General features: G+C 37.3%; 1 protein-coding gene across 1 annotated transcript in view; it reads left to right on the top strand.

Moving 5' to 3' along the window:
* Positions 1–18,970, top strand: part of LOC121387533 (nephrocystin-3-like) — a 40,947-nt gene extending 21,977 nt beyond the window's left edge. Inside the window, exons 17-29 of the mRNA XM_041518686.1 lie at positions 193–357; positions 1,839–1,933; positions 3,266–3,388; positions 5,923–6,023; positions 6,508–6,605; positions 7,027–7,268; positions 8,284–8,359; positions 9,172–9,308; positions 10,368–10,539; positions 11,973–12,041; positions 14,221–14,346; positions 15,556–15,681; positions 17,769–18,970. Of these exons, the coding sequence (XP_041374620.1) occupies positions 193–357; positions 1,839–1,933; positions 3,266–3,388; positions 5,923–6,023; positions 6,508–6,605; positions 7,027–7,268; positions 8,284–8,359; positions 9,172–9,308; positions 10,368–10,539; positions 11,973–12,041; positions 14,221–14,346; positions 15,556–15,681; positions 17,769–17,912 (1,674 nt within the window). The 3' untranslated portion in view covers positions 17,913–18,970. The remainder of the gene's footprint in view (positions 1–192; positions 358–1,838; positions 1,934–3,265; positions 3,389–5,922; positions 6,024–6,507; positions 6,606–7,026; positions 7,269–8,283; positions 8,360–9,171; positions 9,309–10,367; positions 10,540–11,972; positions 12,042–14,220; positions 14,347–15,555; positions 15,682–17,768) is intronic.
* Positions 18,971–19,504: the final 534 nt, after the last annotated feature.

Genomic DNA, 19,504 nt, shown 5'->3' with positions numbered 1-19,504 from the left:
ATAAATGTGTTGAATGTTATTTCTGGTTTGATTACACTGGAAATGCAATCAATCTAAAACCATATCAGGGCTAATTTATTTTTACAAGAATCCAGCAGAGGCATAATTATGTAATATTCCTGTAAACTGAAATCACTAAATCCAATTAGATTATCTTTTCTTTCTTCTGTTTTCATTCTTTTATTTTTACAGATTTTAAAGCTGCTCTGTGCCAGTCGGTGTGGTCTGCAGGAGAGTGAGTTATTCGCCCTTGTTCCCGGGCTCACATGGTCGACGCTGTGTCCTGTCATTGAAGCCCTCTGCTCACACCTCATCATCAAGTATAACTCGGGAGTACTCTCATTTGCTCACTATCAGGTATAGAATTTGAATACCTTTGGCGTTTTTTCCAATTTTTTAAATCTAAGACTTGAGGTACAGTAGGATCAAAAACTCCCATACATATATTTGTAAGGGGACAGGCTGGTTTTTGCCTGAATTAAATGAAAATGCCCGAATCAGGAAAAAAGATTTTAATCATATTTTATTTCCAAACAGCTACATGTATATAGGGTTGCAAATGAATCACTACGCATTTTTACATGTATTACAACTAATTTTGAGGTTTGAATGATGGAAATACATTGCATTGCATATCTGGATCATTTTTGCCTGAATTTGAAGTTTTGCTCCAGCACTGGGGGGGGGGGGGCGGAGGCAGAAATAAAATCAAGGCTCGAAATTGAGAAGAAGCAGGCAGCAAATGCTGCTTAAAATGTACACTGTGCCTTCTGGTAATCAGTTTAGCAAATAGCCTAAAATTGCTTTCCACGTTATTTTTTACAGTCTTCCAGATATAACCAGAATTGTTCACTTTCAGGAGTAATAATATAAATTATAATTGTTTATCCACAAAGATTCACAATCAGTTTAGCAAATAGCCTAAAATTGCTTTCCACCTTATTTTTGACAGTCTTCCAGATATAACCAGGGCCCAATTTCACAAAACATCGTAAGCCTAGTTTTGCACGTAAATGTAAATCTATGACTAAACCACAATTCTTTTTACTATTATAGTACAACAAATATAGTTAGAAGAACAGATTTTTTATTTTTTATTTTTTTGTCTTTAAAATACTCTAGCTTCTGTAATCATGTAATTTTCTCAGTGAAATTGATGCCAAACGTGTAAACACACGACCGGTATAACTGCTAGTAGCAGACGTAAACGCACGACCGGTATAACTGCTAGTAGCAGACGTAAACGCACGACCGGTATAACTGCTAGTAGCAGACGTAAACGCACGACCGGTATAACTGCTAGTAGCAGACGTAAACGCACGACCGGTATAACTGCTAGTAGCAGACGTAAACTTACGATGTTTAGTGAAATGGGCCCTTGAATTGTTCATTTTCAGGAGTGATAATACAGTGAAACCCCTGTAAACCGGACACCCTTGGATCCAAGACAAATGTCTGGTTTTAAGAGGGATCCGGTTTAGAGAGGTTAAGTTCTGTTCTGGTTTTTAAAAGGGAACCAGGATGACCAAAAACACTTCGAATGTACGGAAATGGATAATTAAAATCTAAGTAAAGTATGATTTCAGTTATCAAAAAAGGGCTTTAATAGTCAACAATATGCCTAAGTGTTTAAAAACTAGAGTATGTCCCTTTAAAGAACTAGTCACATGGCATAAAATGGATGCTCCTTACACAATAGAAGTTTCTTGTCATTTCATTGGCTGTTGGGATGTTCGGTCCACTCTATTGGTAAGGGAGGAATACTTTAAGTTGAGACATATGGGTTAAATATTAAGAGAGCAAAGAATCAAAGATTTCTTCAATTTTCATTATAACAGGCTGAAAAGTCTGTGTTCGACTGGTGTTATGGCAAAGAAGACACTCTGGATCAGGAAAGGACGGAACTGATTGCGCACTTTTCTCAATTTTTGAGGTACGTTGTATTTCATAAACACTTATAATTGTGTACAAATAATAGGAATTAAAACTAACTGCTACCATTTCATTGCCTTCTTTATTCTTTCCATGGGAGCGGCATGTAGCCTAGTGGTAAAGTGCTCGCTTGATTGTACAGTCGGTCTAGGATTGATCCCCATTGGTTGGCCCATTAATCAATATATTAATGTGCTCTAGTTGTGTCATTAAACAAAACAAACATTAACCTTCTTTCCATGGTTTCAGTTGTCGATCATCAGCTAAGAAGGGGCAAGACGTAGCCCAGTGGTAAAGCACTCGCTTGATGCATGGTTGGTTTGGGATCGATCCCTATTGATGGGCCCATTGTGCTATTTTTCGTTCCATCCAGTACACCAAATATCAAAGGCCGTGGTATGTGCTATCCTGTCTGTGGGATGGTGCATATAAAAGATCCCTTTCTGCTAATCGAAAAGAGTAGCCCATTAAGTGGCAACAGTGGGTTTCCTCTCTCAATATCTGTGTGGTCCTTAACCATATGTCCGATGCCATATAACTGTAAATAAAATGTGTTGAGTGCGTCGTTAAATAAAACATTTCCTTCCTTCATTAGATAAGAATGGAAGTTTAATTTACCAGTTATGTTTCTTGAAGTATTCACCGAAGAACTACTTCCCTAATTAAATTATATTTGAAGAGGTAGCAGAAGTGGAGGTGGGTGGGAGACATATTTTATTGAATTATCAGGATGTTTGACGATTCAGCACTTTCCAGCTGATTACAGTTCAGTACAACTTATTTTTTGGGCTTATATCCAATTAAGGTTCAAGCATGCTGTCCTGGGTACACACCTCAGCTAACTGGGCTGTCTGTTCAGGACAGTGAGTTAGTTAGTGGTCAGTGAGAGAGAAGATGGTGTCTTACACCTACCCACTGAGTCGTTGTTCTTAATCAAACATTTCATTTCAACTTATTTCCATGTTTATATTCAATTAAGGTTCAAGCACACTGTCCTGGACACATACCTCAGCTATCTGGGATGTGTGCCAAGGACCGTGAGTTAGTTGTTAATTGTCAGTGGTTAGTGAGAGACAAGAGGGTGTAGTGGCCTCACACCTACCCACTGAGTCGTTAAAACTTGCTCTGGGTGGGAGCCGGTACCGGGTTGCGAACCCTGTACCTACCAGCCTTACATCTGATGGCTTAGCTACGATGACAATGAGGCTGGTAGCTGATCACAAATATAAGCATAATTACAGAACTGTATACTTGTTTGAGTTCAGATTAGAAAATGTTGCCAAAGGTGTGAAAATTAAAATCATGGCATTCAAATTATTATTTTTTCATCTAGGCCGGACTCTGTGACATACCGTGTGACCGATGAGTTACCATGGTTACTAAAAGAGATGGAGGACAAAGAAACTCTTCATTCTTGTATTCTCAATCCATGCATCTTTCAGCAGCTCTATGCCAAGTAAGAGTTGTCTTTCCTTCAAACTGTTATAGTGCACGATTGCTCTTTTTAATGAGGTAGGGGTGGAGAACAGAGGTGTGTTTCTTTTTATTTAATTAAGGGTAAGAAAACAATAATTACATGCTGTCATTTTATACATATTAAAATGCTTGATATTCCTTCAAACACATTGCATTTCCTGGCACCCTTAGTGAAACCTTTGTTAATGTTGATGACAGACAATTTCCACATGATAATAGTTTTAGCTTTGTACACAATTTTTTTCAATTTAACAGTTTAATACATTAGTAAAGTTCCAAACATTTTCGTTAGCAATTTATATTAATTTTGCATTTGAAAGTTTTCCAACATTCTGAAAACGGAAGCATCAGGTCACTTTAATAGTAAGAAGATGCAAAATGACATCATTTGAATATTGATATCACCATAATAATGTTTTGAGGTAATAAATTATCCAAATGTTTATAAGTTTCACTTAAAAAAATAAAAAATGCAATTATAGCAATTTTGCATTGAAAGTTTACTAGAATTCTGAAAACGAATGTGTCGTGTCCCAGTTTACTTTAATTGTAGGAAGATGCAAAGTGACATCATTCGAATTCTGATATCACCATAACCTTTTATCATAATCAGGTATCCAAATGTGTATAAGTTCACATCATTCGAATATTGATATTACCATAACCTTTTTGTCATAATCAGGTATCCAAATGTGTATAAGTTCACATCATTCGAATATTGATATTACCATAACCTTTTTGTCATAATCAGGTATCCAAATGTGTATAACTTCACATCATTCGAATATTGATATTACCATAACCTTTTTGTCATAATCAGGTATCCAAATGTGTATAAGTTCACATCATTCGAATATTGATATTACCATAACCTTTTTGTCATAATCAGGTATCCAAATGTGTATAAGTTCACATCATTCGAATATTGATATTACCATAACCTTTTTGTCATAATCAGGTATCCAAATGTTTATAAGTTCACATCATTCGAATATTGATATTACCATAACCTTTTTGTCATAATCAGGTATCCAAATGTGTATAAGTTCACATCATTCGAATATTGATATTACCATAACCTTTTTGTCATAATCAGGTATCCAAATGTTTATAAGTTCACATCATTCGAATATTGATATTACCATAACCTTTTTGTCATAATCAGGTATCCAAATGTTTATAAGTTCACATCATTCGAATATTGATATTACCATAACCTTTTTGTCATAATCAGGTATCCAAATGTGTATAAGTTCACATCATTCGAATATTGATATTACCATAACCTTTTTGTCATAATCAGGTATCCAAATGTGTATAAGTTCACATCATTCGAATATTGATATTACCATAACCTTTTTGTCATAATCAGGTATCCAAATGTGTATAAGTTCACATCATTCGAATATTGATATTACCATAACCTTTTTGTCATAATCAGGTATCCAAATGTTTATAAGTTCACATCATTCGAATATTGATATTACCATAACCTTTTTGTCATAATCAGGTATCCAAATGTTTATAAGTTCACATCATTCGAATATTGATATTACCATAACCTTTTTGTCATAATCAGGTATCCAAATGTTTATAAGTTCACATCATTCGAATATTGATATTACCATAACCTTTTTGTCATAATCAGGTATCCAAATGTTTATAAGTTCACATCATTCGAATATGATATTACCATAACCTTTTTGTCATAATCAGGTATCCAAATGTGTATAAGTTCACATCATTCGAATATTGATATTACCATAACCTTTTTGTCATAATCAGGTATCCAAATGTTTATAAGTTCACATCATTCGAATATTGATATTACCATAACCTTTTTGTCATAATCAGGTATCCAAATGTTTATAAGTTCACATCATTCGAATATTGATATTACCATAACCTTTTTGTCATAATCAGGTATCCAAATGTTTATAAGTTCACATCATTCGAATATTGATATTACCATAACCTTTTTGTCATAATCAGGTATCCAAATGTTTATAAGTTCACATCATTCGAATATTGATATTACCATAACCTTTTATCATAATCAGGTATCCAAATGTGTATAAGTTCACATCATTAGAATAGACTGCTAATTTCAATCCATGTTCTTATGAATAACTCAGGGCTTCTAGAAATTTTATAAAATCCACTGGCCATGGGATCAGTGATTTAAAAAGGTACTAGTCACTATTAAAACTTCACTAGCCCTACTTTTCTTTAAGTTAATACAATTTTACTAAATAATAGTAATAATCAGATATGTCACCTACATGTAATATGAGATAGAGCTTAAAAACACTTATATTGGGGGTTGGGGTGGGGACAGGATATTCATATTTACAAAATAGACTTTGACTAAAAAAAAACATTCACTAGCCGTCGGGCATGGTAATAGTAGTTATTTACTAGCCCAACATTGAATATCACTAGCCATGGCAGTGGGGCTACCATAATCTAGAAGCCCTGGATAACTCATGTATAATGTCTGTGGGTTTTTTGCAGAGGTAGAAGCTGGGAGTTGCTGGGTTATTGGCAGTTCTTTGGAGCTGACAAAACAACCATGGCGCAGACGTACTTTAAAGCAACCAAGAAAATGGAGGAAGGTGTGTAGTATTACATGTATTATTATTTTTTTATTTTTTTAAATTGTGGTAATCTCAAAAATAATATTATTGTTATTAGGCACTTATTATATTTATTAATTAATTAATTGATCATATTATTAATCAGTTAATTTTAACCATAGTAGTACTCAGTTGTTATGAAATGTTATCTTCACTTAATATAATGGAAGACGTGGAATTAATATAGTAACAAAAACACCACACATGAGGCTAAGTGACAGCATATCGGAGTTCTCAGTATTTTGTCATCGTGGTAAATCCTGGTTGCCCATGGCAGCATACATCTATGGTCTGATTTATCACGGAAACTAACCATTGGAAAGAAGGCTTATATGAAAGTTGTATTAGAATTAATATTAGTCAGTAATTATTATAATAATCAGGTATTATTATTATTTTCATCATAATTGTCATAATCATCATCATCATTATTAATTAATTATTATGACTATTATCATTACAGCTGTTGGTCAGTTTGACGGTCTGGTCACGTTACCCAAAATAGCCGACCTGTATGAGACTCTGGGACGATTTCTCAAAGACATGGGACTGTTGAAGCAGGCAAGTTCTTTAGTTTGTCACCAAATTATGCAAAGGTATAATCAAATACATGTAAACATTCCTTTTCTTTCTTAATAGTAGGAATGGTTGTAGCGGCCGCAGAAACCCATTTTCATCTAAGATGTGTCTAATGTGGGATTACAGCTCAATATCTATGTGGTCCTTAACCATATGTCTGACGCTATATAACCGTAAATAAATATTGTTGAGTGCGTTGTTAAATAAAACATTTCCTTTTTTCCTTCCTTCAATATCCTAAGGCAGTAACAACAGGTACTCTCTATTTCCTTTCTATCCCCAGGCTCTACCGGCATTACAGAGAGCTCTAGAGGTTGGAGCCTCCTGGCATTAATTATAATTATTGTAGCTTTTACAGGATAAAGTCTATTTGCTACTAGATATTCTCTATTTCTACCCACAGGCTCTACCAGCGTTACAGAGAGCTCTGGAGGTGAGAGAGACGGCACTGGACCCAGACCACCCTGTCGTGGCGAGATCGCTACACCAACTGGCGGGGCTCCACGCGCAGTGGGGGAAGTTCGCCACCGCCGAGGCGTATTACAGGCAGGCACTCGACATCTATGAGAACGCGTACGGCAGCGATCACGTATTGGTTGCCAAGGAGCTGGATGCGCTTGCACTGCTGTACCAGAAACAAGACAAGTGAGAATTCTGGTTGCTATGGTTATCAGTAAAGTGTTTGATCTATGTTTGTGCACGAGTAGCTTTTGGATAGATGGATGGGTGGGTGGATTTTGGGTGGGTGGATGGATGGATAAAAGGATGAATGGATGGGAGGATGAATAAATGGATGGATGGATAACAATTTGTGCTGGCTGAGGATGAAGGGATAAATGGAAGGATGGATGAATAGATGAGAGGATGGATAAATGGATGGATAGATCAATGGGAGGATTGATGGATCAATGGATTAGAGGGTGAGTGGATGGATGAAAGGATGGAACGATGGGAGGATGGATGGATGAATGACAGGATGAATGGGTGGAAGGATGGATGGATGAATGGGAGGATGGATAAATGGATTAATGGAAGAGAGGGAGGATGGATAAATGGATGCGAGGAAGGCAGAATAGATAGATAGATGGGAGGACGGATGAATAGATGGGAGGATGGGAGGATGGATGAATGGATGGTAGGATGGATGAATGAATGAATGGGAGGATGGATAAATAGATGGGAGGATAGATGAATGGATGGGAGGACGGATGAATAGATGAGAGGATGGATGGATAAATGGGAGGTTGTGTGTGGGTTAGTGAATGGATTGGACTGTCACACTAGTCAGTGAGGTTTTTCTTGTTCTAACCAGTGTCTCATTAATGAATAAAGGGTCGTGGTATGTGCTGTTCTATCTTTGGGGAAAGTGCATATCAAAGACCCCTTGCTGCTAATGGAAAAATGTAGCAGGTTTCCTCTGAACACTATGAGTCAGAATTACCAAATGTTAGATATCAAATAGCCGTTGTTTACTTAACCAGTGTGCCCTAATGGTGTTAAATAAAGCAAATGTTTACTTTATTCAACTAGGCAATACATTAACAATAAAACGTTATAGTCTTGTCTGGTATGCAATTGTGGGTGGGGAAACGCTAACTTGATACACTGCATTAAACAAACATTGTAACAATTTGTTTTTTCTTTTCTTTTTATATTACAGACATGACTTAGCAGAACCTCTAAGGAAAAGAGTTGTATCCATTAAGAAGAAAAGCAAACCATTGCGATTGCAGTCTGTAAGTTTGTTTTATAACGATCATATAGTCTTTGTTATGAATGGTTTTGTTCTTTGAACCCTTATTTTAATTTTTTGCATCCAATTAAGTTTTTTATTTTATTTTATATTGATGTTGGCAATTTGTGACACCCAATAGTCTTTGTATTTTTCATGCTGGGGTGTCGTTAAAGAGTCCTTCATGTCTTTCAATTAAGCTCACTTGATGCACGGTCAGTTTAGGATCGATCCCTGTCAGTGGGCCCATTGGGCTATTTCTCGCTCCAGCTAGTGTACCATGACTGGTGTAACAAAGGTCATGGTATGCACTATCTTGTCTCTGCGATGGTGCATATAAAAGATTCTTTGCTGCTAATCGAAAAAAGATGCCCGTGAAGTGGTGACAGTGGGTTTCCTCTCTCTATATCTGTGTGGTCCTTAACCACATGATGCCATATAACCATAAATAAAATGTGTTGAATGCGTCATTAAATAAACAATTAGTTTCATCCTCATTTTGTTTTAATTCATACGGTGAAGGTCGCTTGGGTAGCCTTTTTTCTGAGTTTGCAACTTGTAAATACATGCTTTGGATCATTTCAGACACTATTTTCAAGTCAGAAGGTTGTCAATATGGTAATTTCGAGCACATTTGAATGCAGCATTATTACTGTACCACAGGGACCGATCGTAACGGAAAGACATTAGTTCCCATTTGAGCTGTGTATTCAGTCTGGGTTTATTGGCATTTTAGATATTTAAATGTTTTTATATGTTATTGGGATTAAAAAACGAGGCTGATAAAGTAAATTTTCTCGACTGTTTTTGTTTCAGGGACAGCCTCGTGGAGTTGACCCCCTTCAAAGAAGAACTCTCCATCTCGAGGAGTTAGCAATTGGTCCCGACTCCCCAGATCTCGCTAGAACACTGAATGAACTGGGCGTGCTCAACTATCTTCAGAACAACTTCGAGTAAGGAGCGAAAATCATGTTTAATTAATTAATTGCATTGAATCAGAACCAGCTGAAATAAACTTTCAATCTTTAATAAAAACTTTTTAAAAGCTCAGTGCATCCCATCCCTAACAGGCGGGACGTAGCCCAGTGGTACAGCATTCGCTCGATGCGCGGTTGGTGTAGGATCGATCCCCGTCGGTGGGCCCATTGGGCTATTTCTTGTTCCAGCCAGTGCACCACAACTGGTATATCAAAGGCCATGGTATGCACTACCCTGTCTGTGGAATGGTGCATGTAAAAGATCCCTTGCTGCTAATCGGAAAGAATAGCCCATGAAGTGGCGACAGCGGGTTTCCTTTCTCAATATCTGTATGGTCCTTAACCATATGTCCGATGCCATATAACCTTAAATAAAATGTGTTGAGTGCGTCGTTAAATAAAACATGTCTTTCTTTCTTTCCCATCCCTAACAGGACTCGACCTTAGCAGTAGCCCGGGGTGTTTTGACTACCAGTTTCTCGTTCGGGCTACCAGATATCTAAACCTGGTAGTCTGACAGGCTACTAGATTTTTTTTTGGTATGTCCAGTTACTCTGCAATCAACAAGATGCTTAAACACCTAAAAAAAACACACACCTAAAACAATGTTTAAATAAAAATAAATGATTTTGCTTTTTTTCTCTCCTTTTTTAAAAGTTTATTAAAATTTATGGGCTACCAATTTTACTGAGGCCTGCTAACTCCCACCCAGAGTGAGTTTTAATGACTGTGTAAGACCACTACACCCTCTTTTCTCCCACTAACCACTAGCAACTGGACAGACAGCCCAGATAGCTGAAGTGTTTGCCCAGGACAGTGTACTTGAACCTTAATTGGATATAAGCATGAAAATAAGTTGAAATGAGTAGGAAAATATAGTTGATTGGTTGATTGATTTTTATTTTAGTGGTTGATTGATTTTTGTTTTAGTAGTGCCCATGATCTATAGGTCAGCCTGCTTAGATCTTTAGTGACTGAAAGCACGTCTTTTGATAAATTGTTCCATTGATTGTACTTTTTAATTTCACCCTCTAGTACTGCCGAGTCTTTCTTCAAGCGTTCTCTTGAGATGAGGGAGGTAACTCTTGGTCCTGACCACCCAGACCTCGCCCAGTCGCTCAACAACCTGGCTGCGCTGTACAATGACCGCAAACAGTTTGATAAGGCTGAGCCGCTGTATGAACGCGCACTGGAGATACGACTCAAGGTTTGTACGATGTGTTAGTTGTTGACACACTTTTCATATTGGTCTTGTAACAGGCTTTGATATACGTTTTTGAATAAAATTCACCTCAGCTCCATACACTGTTTCATTCATATATCTGACACCCAATAACCAATTACCCTGTGTTGTTAAACATCCATGCATGGCTATTTTTTGCTCCAGCCAGTGCACCACAACTGGTATATCAAAGGCTGCAGTATGTGCTATCCTGTCTGTGGGATGGTGCATATAAAAGATCCCTTGCAGCTAATCATAAAGAGTAGCCCATGAAGTGGCGACAGCGGGTTTCCTCTCTTAATATCTGTGTGGCCCAAGGTTAACTATATGTTTGACGCCATATAATCGTAAATAAAATGTGTTGAGTGCATTGTTAAATAAAACATTTCCCTCATTGAAGTAAGTCAAGAACAATTGTTCAGGTCACTAGGTAAATATACAAAAGTATCAAAGCCATAAGAATGAAAAACAAAGTATTGCACATCTGTGAAAAGGGCTTTAATAATAATAAAAACATAATTTCACTTGTAAAGATAGATATCTAGTTTAACGCCCATCCAGGGTCCTGCCTCCGATAAGATTGGTGGCCTGACTCGTGATGGGGGGGGGGGGGGGGGGAGGGTAGGGTAGAGTTGAAAATGGGCAGAATTTTGAAAATAGCAATTAGTAAAAAATTTAATAGAATTTAAAAAACAAAATTTGTAAACTTGATAAATATGTCATAACGTAGAACACATTGATGTTTCCATTAGAAGCAAGGGGTCTTTAATTTGCACGTTCTCAAAGTCGTGATAACACATACCACAATCTTTGATATACCAGTCTGGAGCACTGGTTAGGATGGGGGTGGGGGGGGACAGTCAGAGAATGGGTCCACCAAGAGAGCTAAATCCTATGACTCAAGTGCTAGATTCCCCCCCCCCCATCCATTAATTTTCCATACCCTACTGTATATCTTTGCCTGTATGTCGACCCTGCCTATATGTCGACCCCCCATATTTCAAGCCCTGAAAACAGATTTGTTTTTATTGACCCGTTTATAAGTCGACCCATAAGAAATTACCAATACATTTTAATGTATTTCTTTCAGCAATCAGCTTTGTACATCGCGGTATTCCATATTCAATCAAATCTCATTGATTACATGTGGCATCAAAAGGGAATATGTCCTGAGGTACATGTATAAACACTGGTATAATTCAACAGTAAAAACTTGCAATACCTTCCCCAAACTGCTAAAAACAAAATTGTGTAATTTTCTGACCCCCTTATAAGTCGACCCTCTAAGTTATAAAATAATATTTTGATGCAAAAAAACTCGACTTATAAACGAAGATGTACAGTATATTTTCAGTACCCTATATTTGAAATTTAACTGTGACATACTAACATTCTTTTTCTCTGTATTGTTTTTCCAGTTCCTAGCACCAGACAGTCCGGGGTGTGCTGGGATTATTAAGAATCTTGCTATGCTGTACAAGAAACAGGTTCGTATATCAGTGATGGTCTTTTAGAATACAGTACACAAACCATCAACAAAGTCAGTGAGGCATAGTTTCGTATATCGGTGATGGTCTTTTAGAATACAGTACACAAACCACCAACAAAGTCAGCTAGGCATAGTTTCGTATATCAGTGATGGTCGTTTAGAATACAGTACCCAAACCACCAACAAAGTCAGCTAGGCATAGTTTCATATATCAGTGATTAGAATACAGTACACAAACCACCAACAAAGTCAGCTAGGCATAGTTTCGTATATCAGTGATGGTCTTTTAGAATACAGTACCCAAACCACCAACAAAGACAGCTAGTCATAGTTTCGTATATCAGTGATGGTCGTTTAGAATATAGTACACAGACCACCAACAAAGTCAGCTAGGCATAGTTTCGTATATCGGTGATGGTCTTTTAGAATACAGTACACAGACCACCAACAAAGTCAGCTAGGCATAGTTTCGTATATCGGTGATGGTCTTTTAGAATACAGTACATAACCCACCAGCAAAGTCAGCTAGGCATAGTTTCGTATTTCAGTGATGTACTTTAAAATACAGTACGCAAACCACCAACAAAGTCAACTAGACATAGGTGGTTGGATTGATTGTTTTGACTTTTTTCACAGATTGGCTGTGCAGATACTGTACCAGTGTCAGGGTTCAATTTGTCCACTGCCAAGTTAGCCAATTGTTAATTTGTATACAATATGGCTATAACATTTATTGTTTGGAAATTTATTTAAATTATTCACTTTTGAATAATTTCCAAGCAAATAAACTACATCCAGTGATCATGCTGAGGACATAATATTTATCCATTTTTAGGCAGAATTCTGTGTTTAGAGAATCTCATTTTAGGATTCAGAAAATAAGAGACCAAGAAACTTGGCTGGTTTTAAAAGGTGTCTAGTTTGTTCAGGGTCCGGTTTAGATACGTTCCTCTGTATCTGAAAATTGGTTAAACCGAAATTCGTTCCAATGTGATCCCTGAAAGTATGAACCTTAAGAAACGAACTATCCGTGTTTGACTTAGCAAGTGTTGTTTTGTGGACTTGTTTTACATTGATTGAAAACATATTTTATTGTACAAAGAACAAAAGAATCGGGCACAAGTTTGGCATACAATACAATATTCATGGCGACTGATATTACATAACTGTATATTTAAACTTCATTTAAACAGTCAAAGATAACCAGTGGAAGGAAATATACTCTTCAAAAAAAGTAGGGGAACTTTAATAAGAATTTACAGTTGCCAAAATTGTAAGGTATATTAGCTGTGGGGAATGGTTATGTGATAATAGTGAATTAATTGGGCAAACATTACAACCGCTAGGTCAGAAGTGAAATTTGAAAGTTGACATTTTTTATCAGTAAATCGTAAAGTCAAACAATAAAAATGACTAAAAACAAAACAATAACAACTGTATGATCATCGGAATGAAAAAGATTGACAGAAATAATGTTCCACAGTGATTAATCGAAATTCCTGGAAATTGTCAAAATCGAGAATAATACCCCACGCAAAAAAGCGTGATGCATGTGCAAACTATGGAATGTGTTTCGGTGTGTTGATAAAGAGACCTGAATGTTCTCTACTAGGATGTCTGTGGTCAAAACGTATGTTTTGATATTTCAGGTTCCTCTACTTTTTTTGAAGAGTGTATATTACGCACAAAGTAATATGAAAGAAAAAAGAAGAAAAAAAGAAATAGTGATGCAAGAGATTACACAAATAATACTTCACGTGCAGTCAAACACTCATTATCACACTTACAAATAATCCACATGGTCATTTAAAATATACTTTATTAATCAAAATGATGAGTTTGTTTGATATCTATTTGAACACAAATAGGGCCTATATATTGTGTTGTTTTTCCTTATTCATGTTGTTAATTAATTTCAATTTATTTTCGTGCTCTTATCCAATTAAGGTTCAAGCAAGCTGTCTGTCCAGGACAGTAGGTTAGTTGTTAGTGGTTAGTGAGAGAGAAGAGGGTGTAGTGGCCTTACACCTACCCATTGAGCCCTTAAGAAGTCGCTTTGGGTTGGAGTTGGTACCGGGCTGTGAACCCTGTACCTACCAGCCTGTAGTCCGATGGCTTAACCACTGCACCAACGAGGCCGGTCTTCATGTTGTTAGTGTTTTTGTTTTGTTTTTCAGGGTAAATTTGACAAAGCAGAGCCGCTGTACAAACAGGCTGTAGAGATTCGAGAGAAGTCGTTTGGTCTGTTCCATCCATCTGTCGCCACCGCACTCGTCAATCTGGCCGTGCTGTACTCGCAACAGGTGAGAGAATCAATCTTATTGTCTCCCCTTGATGAAGTTAAACATGAGCTATAGGCACTGTATTACCTTTCCGATGATATCAACGTTTGTGTATAGCTAAACTTTTAAGATTTTGTACTTAGTTGTAGAACAGGGCAGGACATAGCCCAGTGGTAAAGCACTCACTCGATGTGCGGTCGGTCTGGGATCGATCCCCGTCTGTGGGCCCATTGTGCTATTTCTCATTCCAGCCAGTGCACCACAACTGGTATATCAAAGGCTGTGGTATGTGCTATCCTGTCTGTGGGATGGTGCATATAAAAGATCCCTTGCTGCTAATCGAAAAGAGTAGACCATGAAGTGGTGACAGCGGGTCTCCTCTCTCAATATCTGTGTGGTCCTTAACCATATGTCTGACGCTATATAACCGTAAATAAAATGTGTTGAGTGTGTCGTTAATAAAACATTTCTTTCTTTAGTTGTAGAGCAATAAAACATGATTTATAGTTGCATTTATGAATGTTCATCTCAGTGTTTAAATTTTTTTATTTAATTTATTAAATTTAAAAACAATTATTTTATAGAATTTAATTTTAAAATTTAACTTATTTTTAAAAACAATTACATTAGGCTAATCATACATTTGCATAAACACATTTTTTTAAATCAAATGTTTCCTACTATTTTGTTAATATGTACAGGACTATAGTCCATCCCATCCTCCTACAAAAATGTTTGAATAATTTCAGTTTGGCTTGGTGTAAGAAAAAAGTAAAAGTGTTTTGAAAAAAAAAATTGTGTGTGCAATTTAGAAAACAATTGGCTCAGAGATAAATAACTTGTAGTAAATACCACAGTATGATAAAAGACGTTCCCTGTGGGAAAGACTATATACCAGAATACTTGTCTTTTCTAGGGGCTGGACGTAGCCCAGTGGTAAAGTGCTCGCTCAATGCGCGATCAGTCTGGGATTAATCCCTGTGGGCGGGCCATTTCTCGTTCCAGCCAGTGCACCACGACTTGTATATCAAAGGCCGCAGTATGTACTACGCTGTCTGTGGGATGGTGCATATGCTGCTAATCGAAAAGAGTAGCCCATGAAGCGGCGACAGCGGGTTTCTTCTCTCAATATCTGTGTGGTCCTTGACCATATATCTGATGCCATATAGACATATATAAAATGTGTTGGGTGTGTCGTTAAAACATTTCCTTGTCTTTTCTATTTAACAGAACAGATTCGCCGAGGCAGAGCCTCTGTATGAACAAGCACTGAAGATATACGAGGAAAATTTCGGTCCACATCACTCAACCATCGCAGAGACGCTGAGAAACCTGGCAGTGATGAAATACGAAATGGTGAGTTTGTCTCGTGAATTTGACCAAGATAAATTAGCTCCGTGGTCCAGTGGATAAGCTGATGGACTGTGAAACTCATGACACTGGTTCAAGTCTCATCAAGGCCTGTACACGTTACACACCTTACCAACAGAATGGATTATATGTGTTTACTTCTATCTGCATCTCTCTCTTTTTCTCCACTCCTATTCTCTCACCAATATGCAAGCATAGATGCTGTAACCAACCCCCCCCCCCCCCCCCCCCTACATGGAATCATGTATTAATAGCAGTCTCTCTCTCGCTCTCCCTCTCCCTCTCCCTCCAGTGAAATCTCTGTAAACCGGAATTCCCTCTACACCGGACATTTTTCACTGCCCCTTTTTAAATATATGTACAGAAGAGAACCTCTATAATCTGAATACCTCTTAAAACCAGACATTTTACTTGGTCCCGAGGGTGTCCAGTTTAGAAAAGTTTCACTGTATAAAACGAAATTTGACTACATTAATGAATGATTTAAATTCACAACAACTTGACCTGTGTTGCTCTGTAATGTTTACTGGTAATTTGACTACATTAATGAATGATTTAAATTCACAACAACTTGACCTGTGTTGCTCTGTAATGTTTACTGGAAATTTGACTACATTAATGAATGATTTAAATTCACAACAACTTGACCTGTGTTACTCTGTAATGTTTACTGGTAATTTGACTACATTAATGAATGATTTAAATTCACAACAACTTGACCTGTGTTGCTCTGTAATGTTTACTGGTAATTTGACTACATTAATGAATGATTTAAATTCACAACAACTTGACCTGTGTTGCTCTGTAATGTTTACTGGTAATTTGACTACATTAATGAATGATTTAAATTCACAACAACTTGACCTGTGTTGCTCTGTAATGTTTATTGGAAATTTGACATTAATGAATGATTTAAATTCACAACAACTTGACCTGTGTTGCTCTGTAATGTTTACTGGTAATCCTAGGACTTCAGAGAGCTCGCCCGAGGTGCTTGCAGCTTAGGATCAAACCCCCTCAGTGGACTCTGATTAGGTTTTCTCATGTGTCAACCAATGCACTATATCTGGTTATATGTGCTGTCCTGTCTGTGGGGAAGTGTACATTAAACATACTTTGCTGCTGATGGAAAAATGTAGCAGATTTCCTTGAAAACAGTGTCAAAAAGTATCAAATGTTTAGTATCTTAATAGCCGATGATTAATTAGGGTGCTCTAATGGTGTTGATGGAAAAAAAAACCTTTTACTTTTACATATTGACTATTGTTGCACCTATTCTTCGACATTGTTTGCAAGTCCCCTACTTGTCCAACCGGAGGGGACTATAGGTTTCGTCTTCATCCTGTCTGCCTGTCTATCTTTCTATCTGTCTGTCTGTCTGTTCCACATATAGTTTTCCATACTTGTTTTCACAGTGCTTCAATGCATTGAGCAGAAAATGTAGTTACAGATCAAGTTTGACTTTGTGGCGGATTTACACATTTTCTGACACAATTATGGTCAGATCATGGTTGACTTTCATGGGAATTTGAAGGCAGGACGTAGCCCAGTGGGAAAATGCTCACTTGATGCACAGTCGGTCTAGGATCAATCCCCAACGGTGGGCCTATTGGGCTATTTCTCGCTCTAGCCAGTGCACCATGACTGGTATATCAAAGGCCATGGTATGTGCTATCCTGTCTGTGGGATGGTGCATATAAAAGATTTTTTTTTTTTTTTTTCAACTTTATTTTTCATGCTTATATCCAGTTACGGTTCAAGCATGCTGTCCTGAGCACACACCTCAGCTCTCTGGTCTGTCTGTCGAGGACAGTGGGTTAGTTGTTAGATGTTAGAGGCAAGAGAGAGAAAAAAAGGATGTAGTAGTCTTACTTCTACCCATCGAGTCGTTAAAACTTGCTCTGGGTGGGAGCCGGTATCGGGCTGTGAACCCTGTACCTACCAGCTTTAAGTCTGATGGCTTAACCACGACACCACCGAGGCCAGGCATACATACATACATTGCTTTTATAGTAAGCTCAAAATGCTTGTGTTTTTTTTTTTTTTTAATTATTCTTATTTTGTATTGTCAGAAAGACTATGAGACTGCAGCCAAGTTGTACAAGAGATCGACGGAGATTAAGGAGAGCGAGGTGCACTACACTGGGAAGGTTATTTCTAGTCGCAGTTCCAGCGGGGACACCAACTCAACCATCAAGAATATTCTACAGACTTGAACACGCTAAGTGCATTAATGTCACAGACAATCAACCACCACCGGAGATTCAAACTAGTGACCTTCTGTATAATTCATCCATCAAGAATATTCTACAGACTTGAACACGCTAAGTGCATTAATGTCACAGACAATCAACCACCACTGGAGATTCAAACTAGTGACCTTCTGTATAATTCATCCATCAAGAATATTCTACAGACTTGAACACGCTAAGTGCATTAATGTCACAGACAATCAACCACCACCGGAGATTCGAACCAGTGACCTTCTGTGTAATTCAACCATTAAGAATATTCTACAGACCTGACACGAAGTGCATTAATCTCACAGAAATTCAGCCTCCACTGAAGAGATTTGAACCAGTGACTTTCTGTGTAATTCAGCCATTAAGAATATTCTACAGACCTGACACGAAGTGCATTAATCTCACAGACATTCAGCCTCCACTGAAGAGATTTGAACCAGTGACTTTCTGTGTAATTCAGCCATTAAGAATATTCTACAGACCTTACAACATGAAGTGCATTAATGTTGCAGATAATCAATCTCCACTGAGGAGATTTGAACCAGTGACCTCCTGTGTAACATAACCATCAAGAATATTCTACAGACTTGGCCTGGTGCTTATAATAGTCTGAGACGTGAACGTCATGGCAACGCCATACAAACTGTATGCATGTAACGTCATTACAGATTAAGTCTGGACTCAAGTTTTATAAGCACGGGCCCTGAACCCATGAAGTGCATTAATGTCAGACAATCAACCTCCACTGCGGAGATTCGAACCAGTGAATTTCTGTGTAAGTGTCCAGTGCTCGACCAACTGACCTAGTAGAAAATGTTTAACTAGCTTCTACCAGTAGGCAGTTTTCACCACGAGTAAAATCAACGCAAGCTGAAGATCACTCTCCTAAAATAGTGTTAAGGCAGGCAGTCACACAAAGTTTTAAAGGCATACTGTCACGGATATAAGGACCTTATTTCTCTAAAAAAATTGATAATAAATATAAATTACATTAATTGTTGGAAACCAAATCTATCTACCACATCACCTTAACTGAACCATGATGGAGTGAAAATTCAGAAATCCATGTCATCCCTCTCTGCAATTTTAGTTTTTGAATTATGGACCATTGCCATAATTCAATTATTTTTACAAAATGTCATTAATAAATGGAGTATGGTGGTTATGAAGATGGTTGAATAAAGTACATTTAGGGACAGATCAAATTATTTTTGTTCAGGTAATACTTTGTTAGACCATTTAAATAGGTCAGTGGTCTGTGACAATATGCCTTTAAATAGGTCAGTGGTCTGTGACAATATGCCTTTAAATAGGTCAGTGGTCTGTGACAATATGCCTTTAAATTAATTTCACTGTACTTTTTATTGCCAAGCGATCAATTTACTGCTCCAGGTGAGTGTGTGAACAGCCCTACGCACATTTTCTCCAGTTGTGTTCAGTACATAATCATTTGTTATGCAAGAAGAAAATATTGAATATGTAATGTTTAAAATCCAACTGTGATACATGTATATTGATGTATTTTGATCATACACATGTATATATTTTCTACAATGTGCCATTTT

This window comes from Gigantopelta aegis, chromosome 13 (assembly GCF_016097555.1).
Source record: "Gigantopelta aegis isolate Gae_Host chromosome 13, Gae_host_genome, whole genome shotgun sequence".
Taxonomy (NCBI): Eukaryota; Metazoa; Mollusca; class Gastropoda; order Neomphalida; family Peltospiridae; genus Gigantopelta; species Gigantopelta aegis.
Note: the sequence above shows the minus strand (reverse complement) of the source record. Positions and strands in the feature narration are given on the sequence as shown.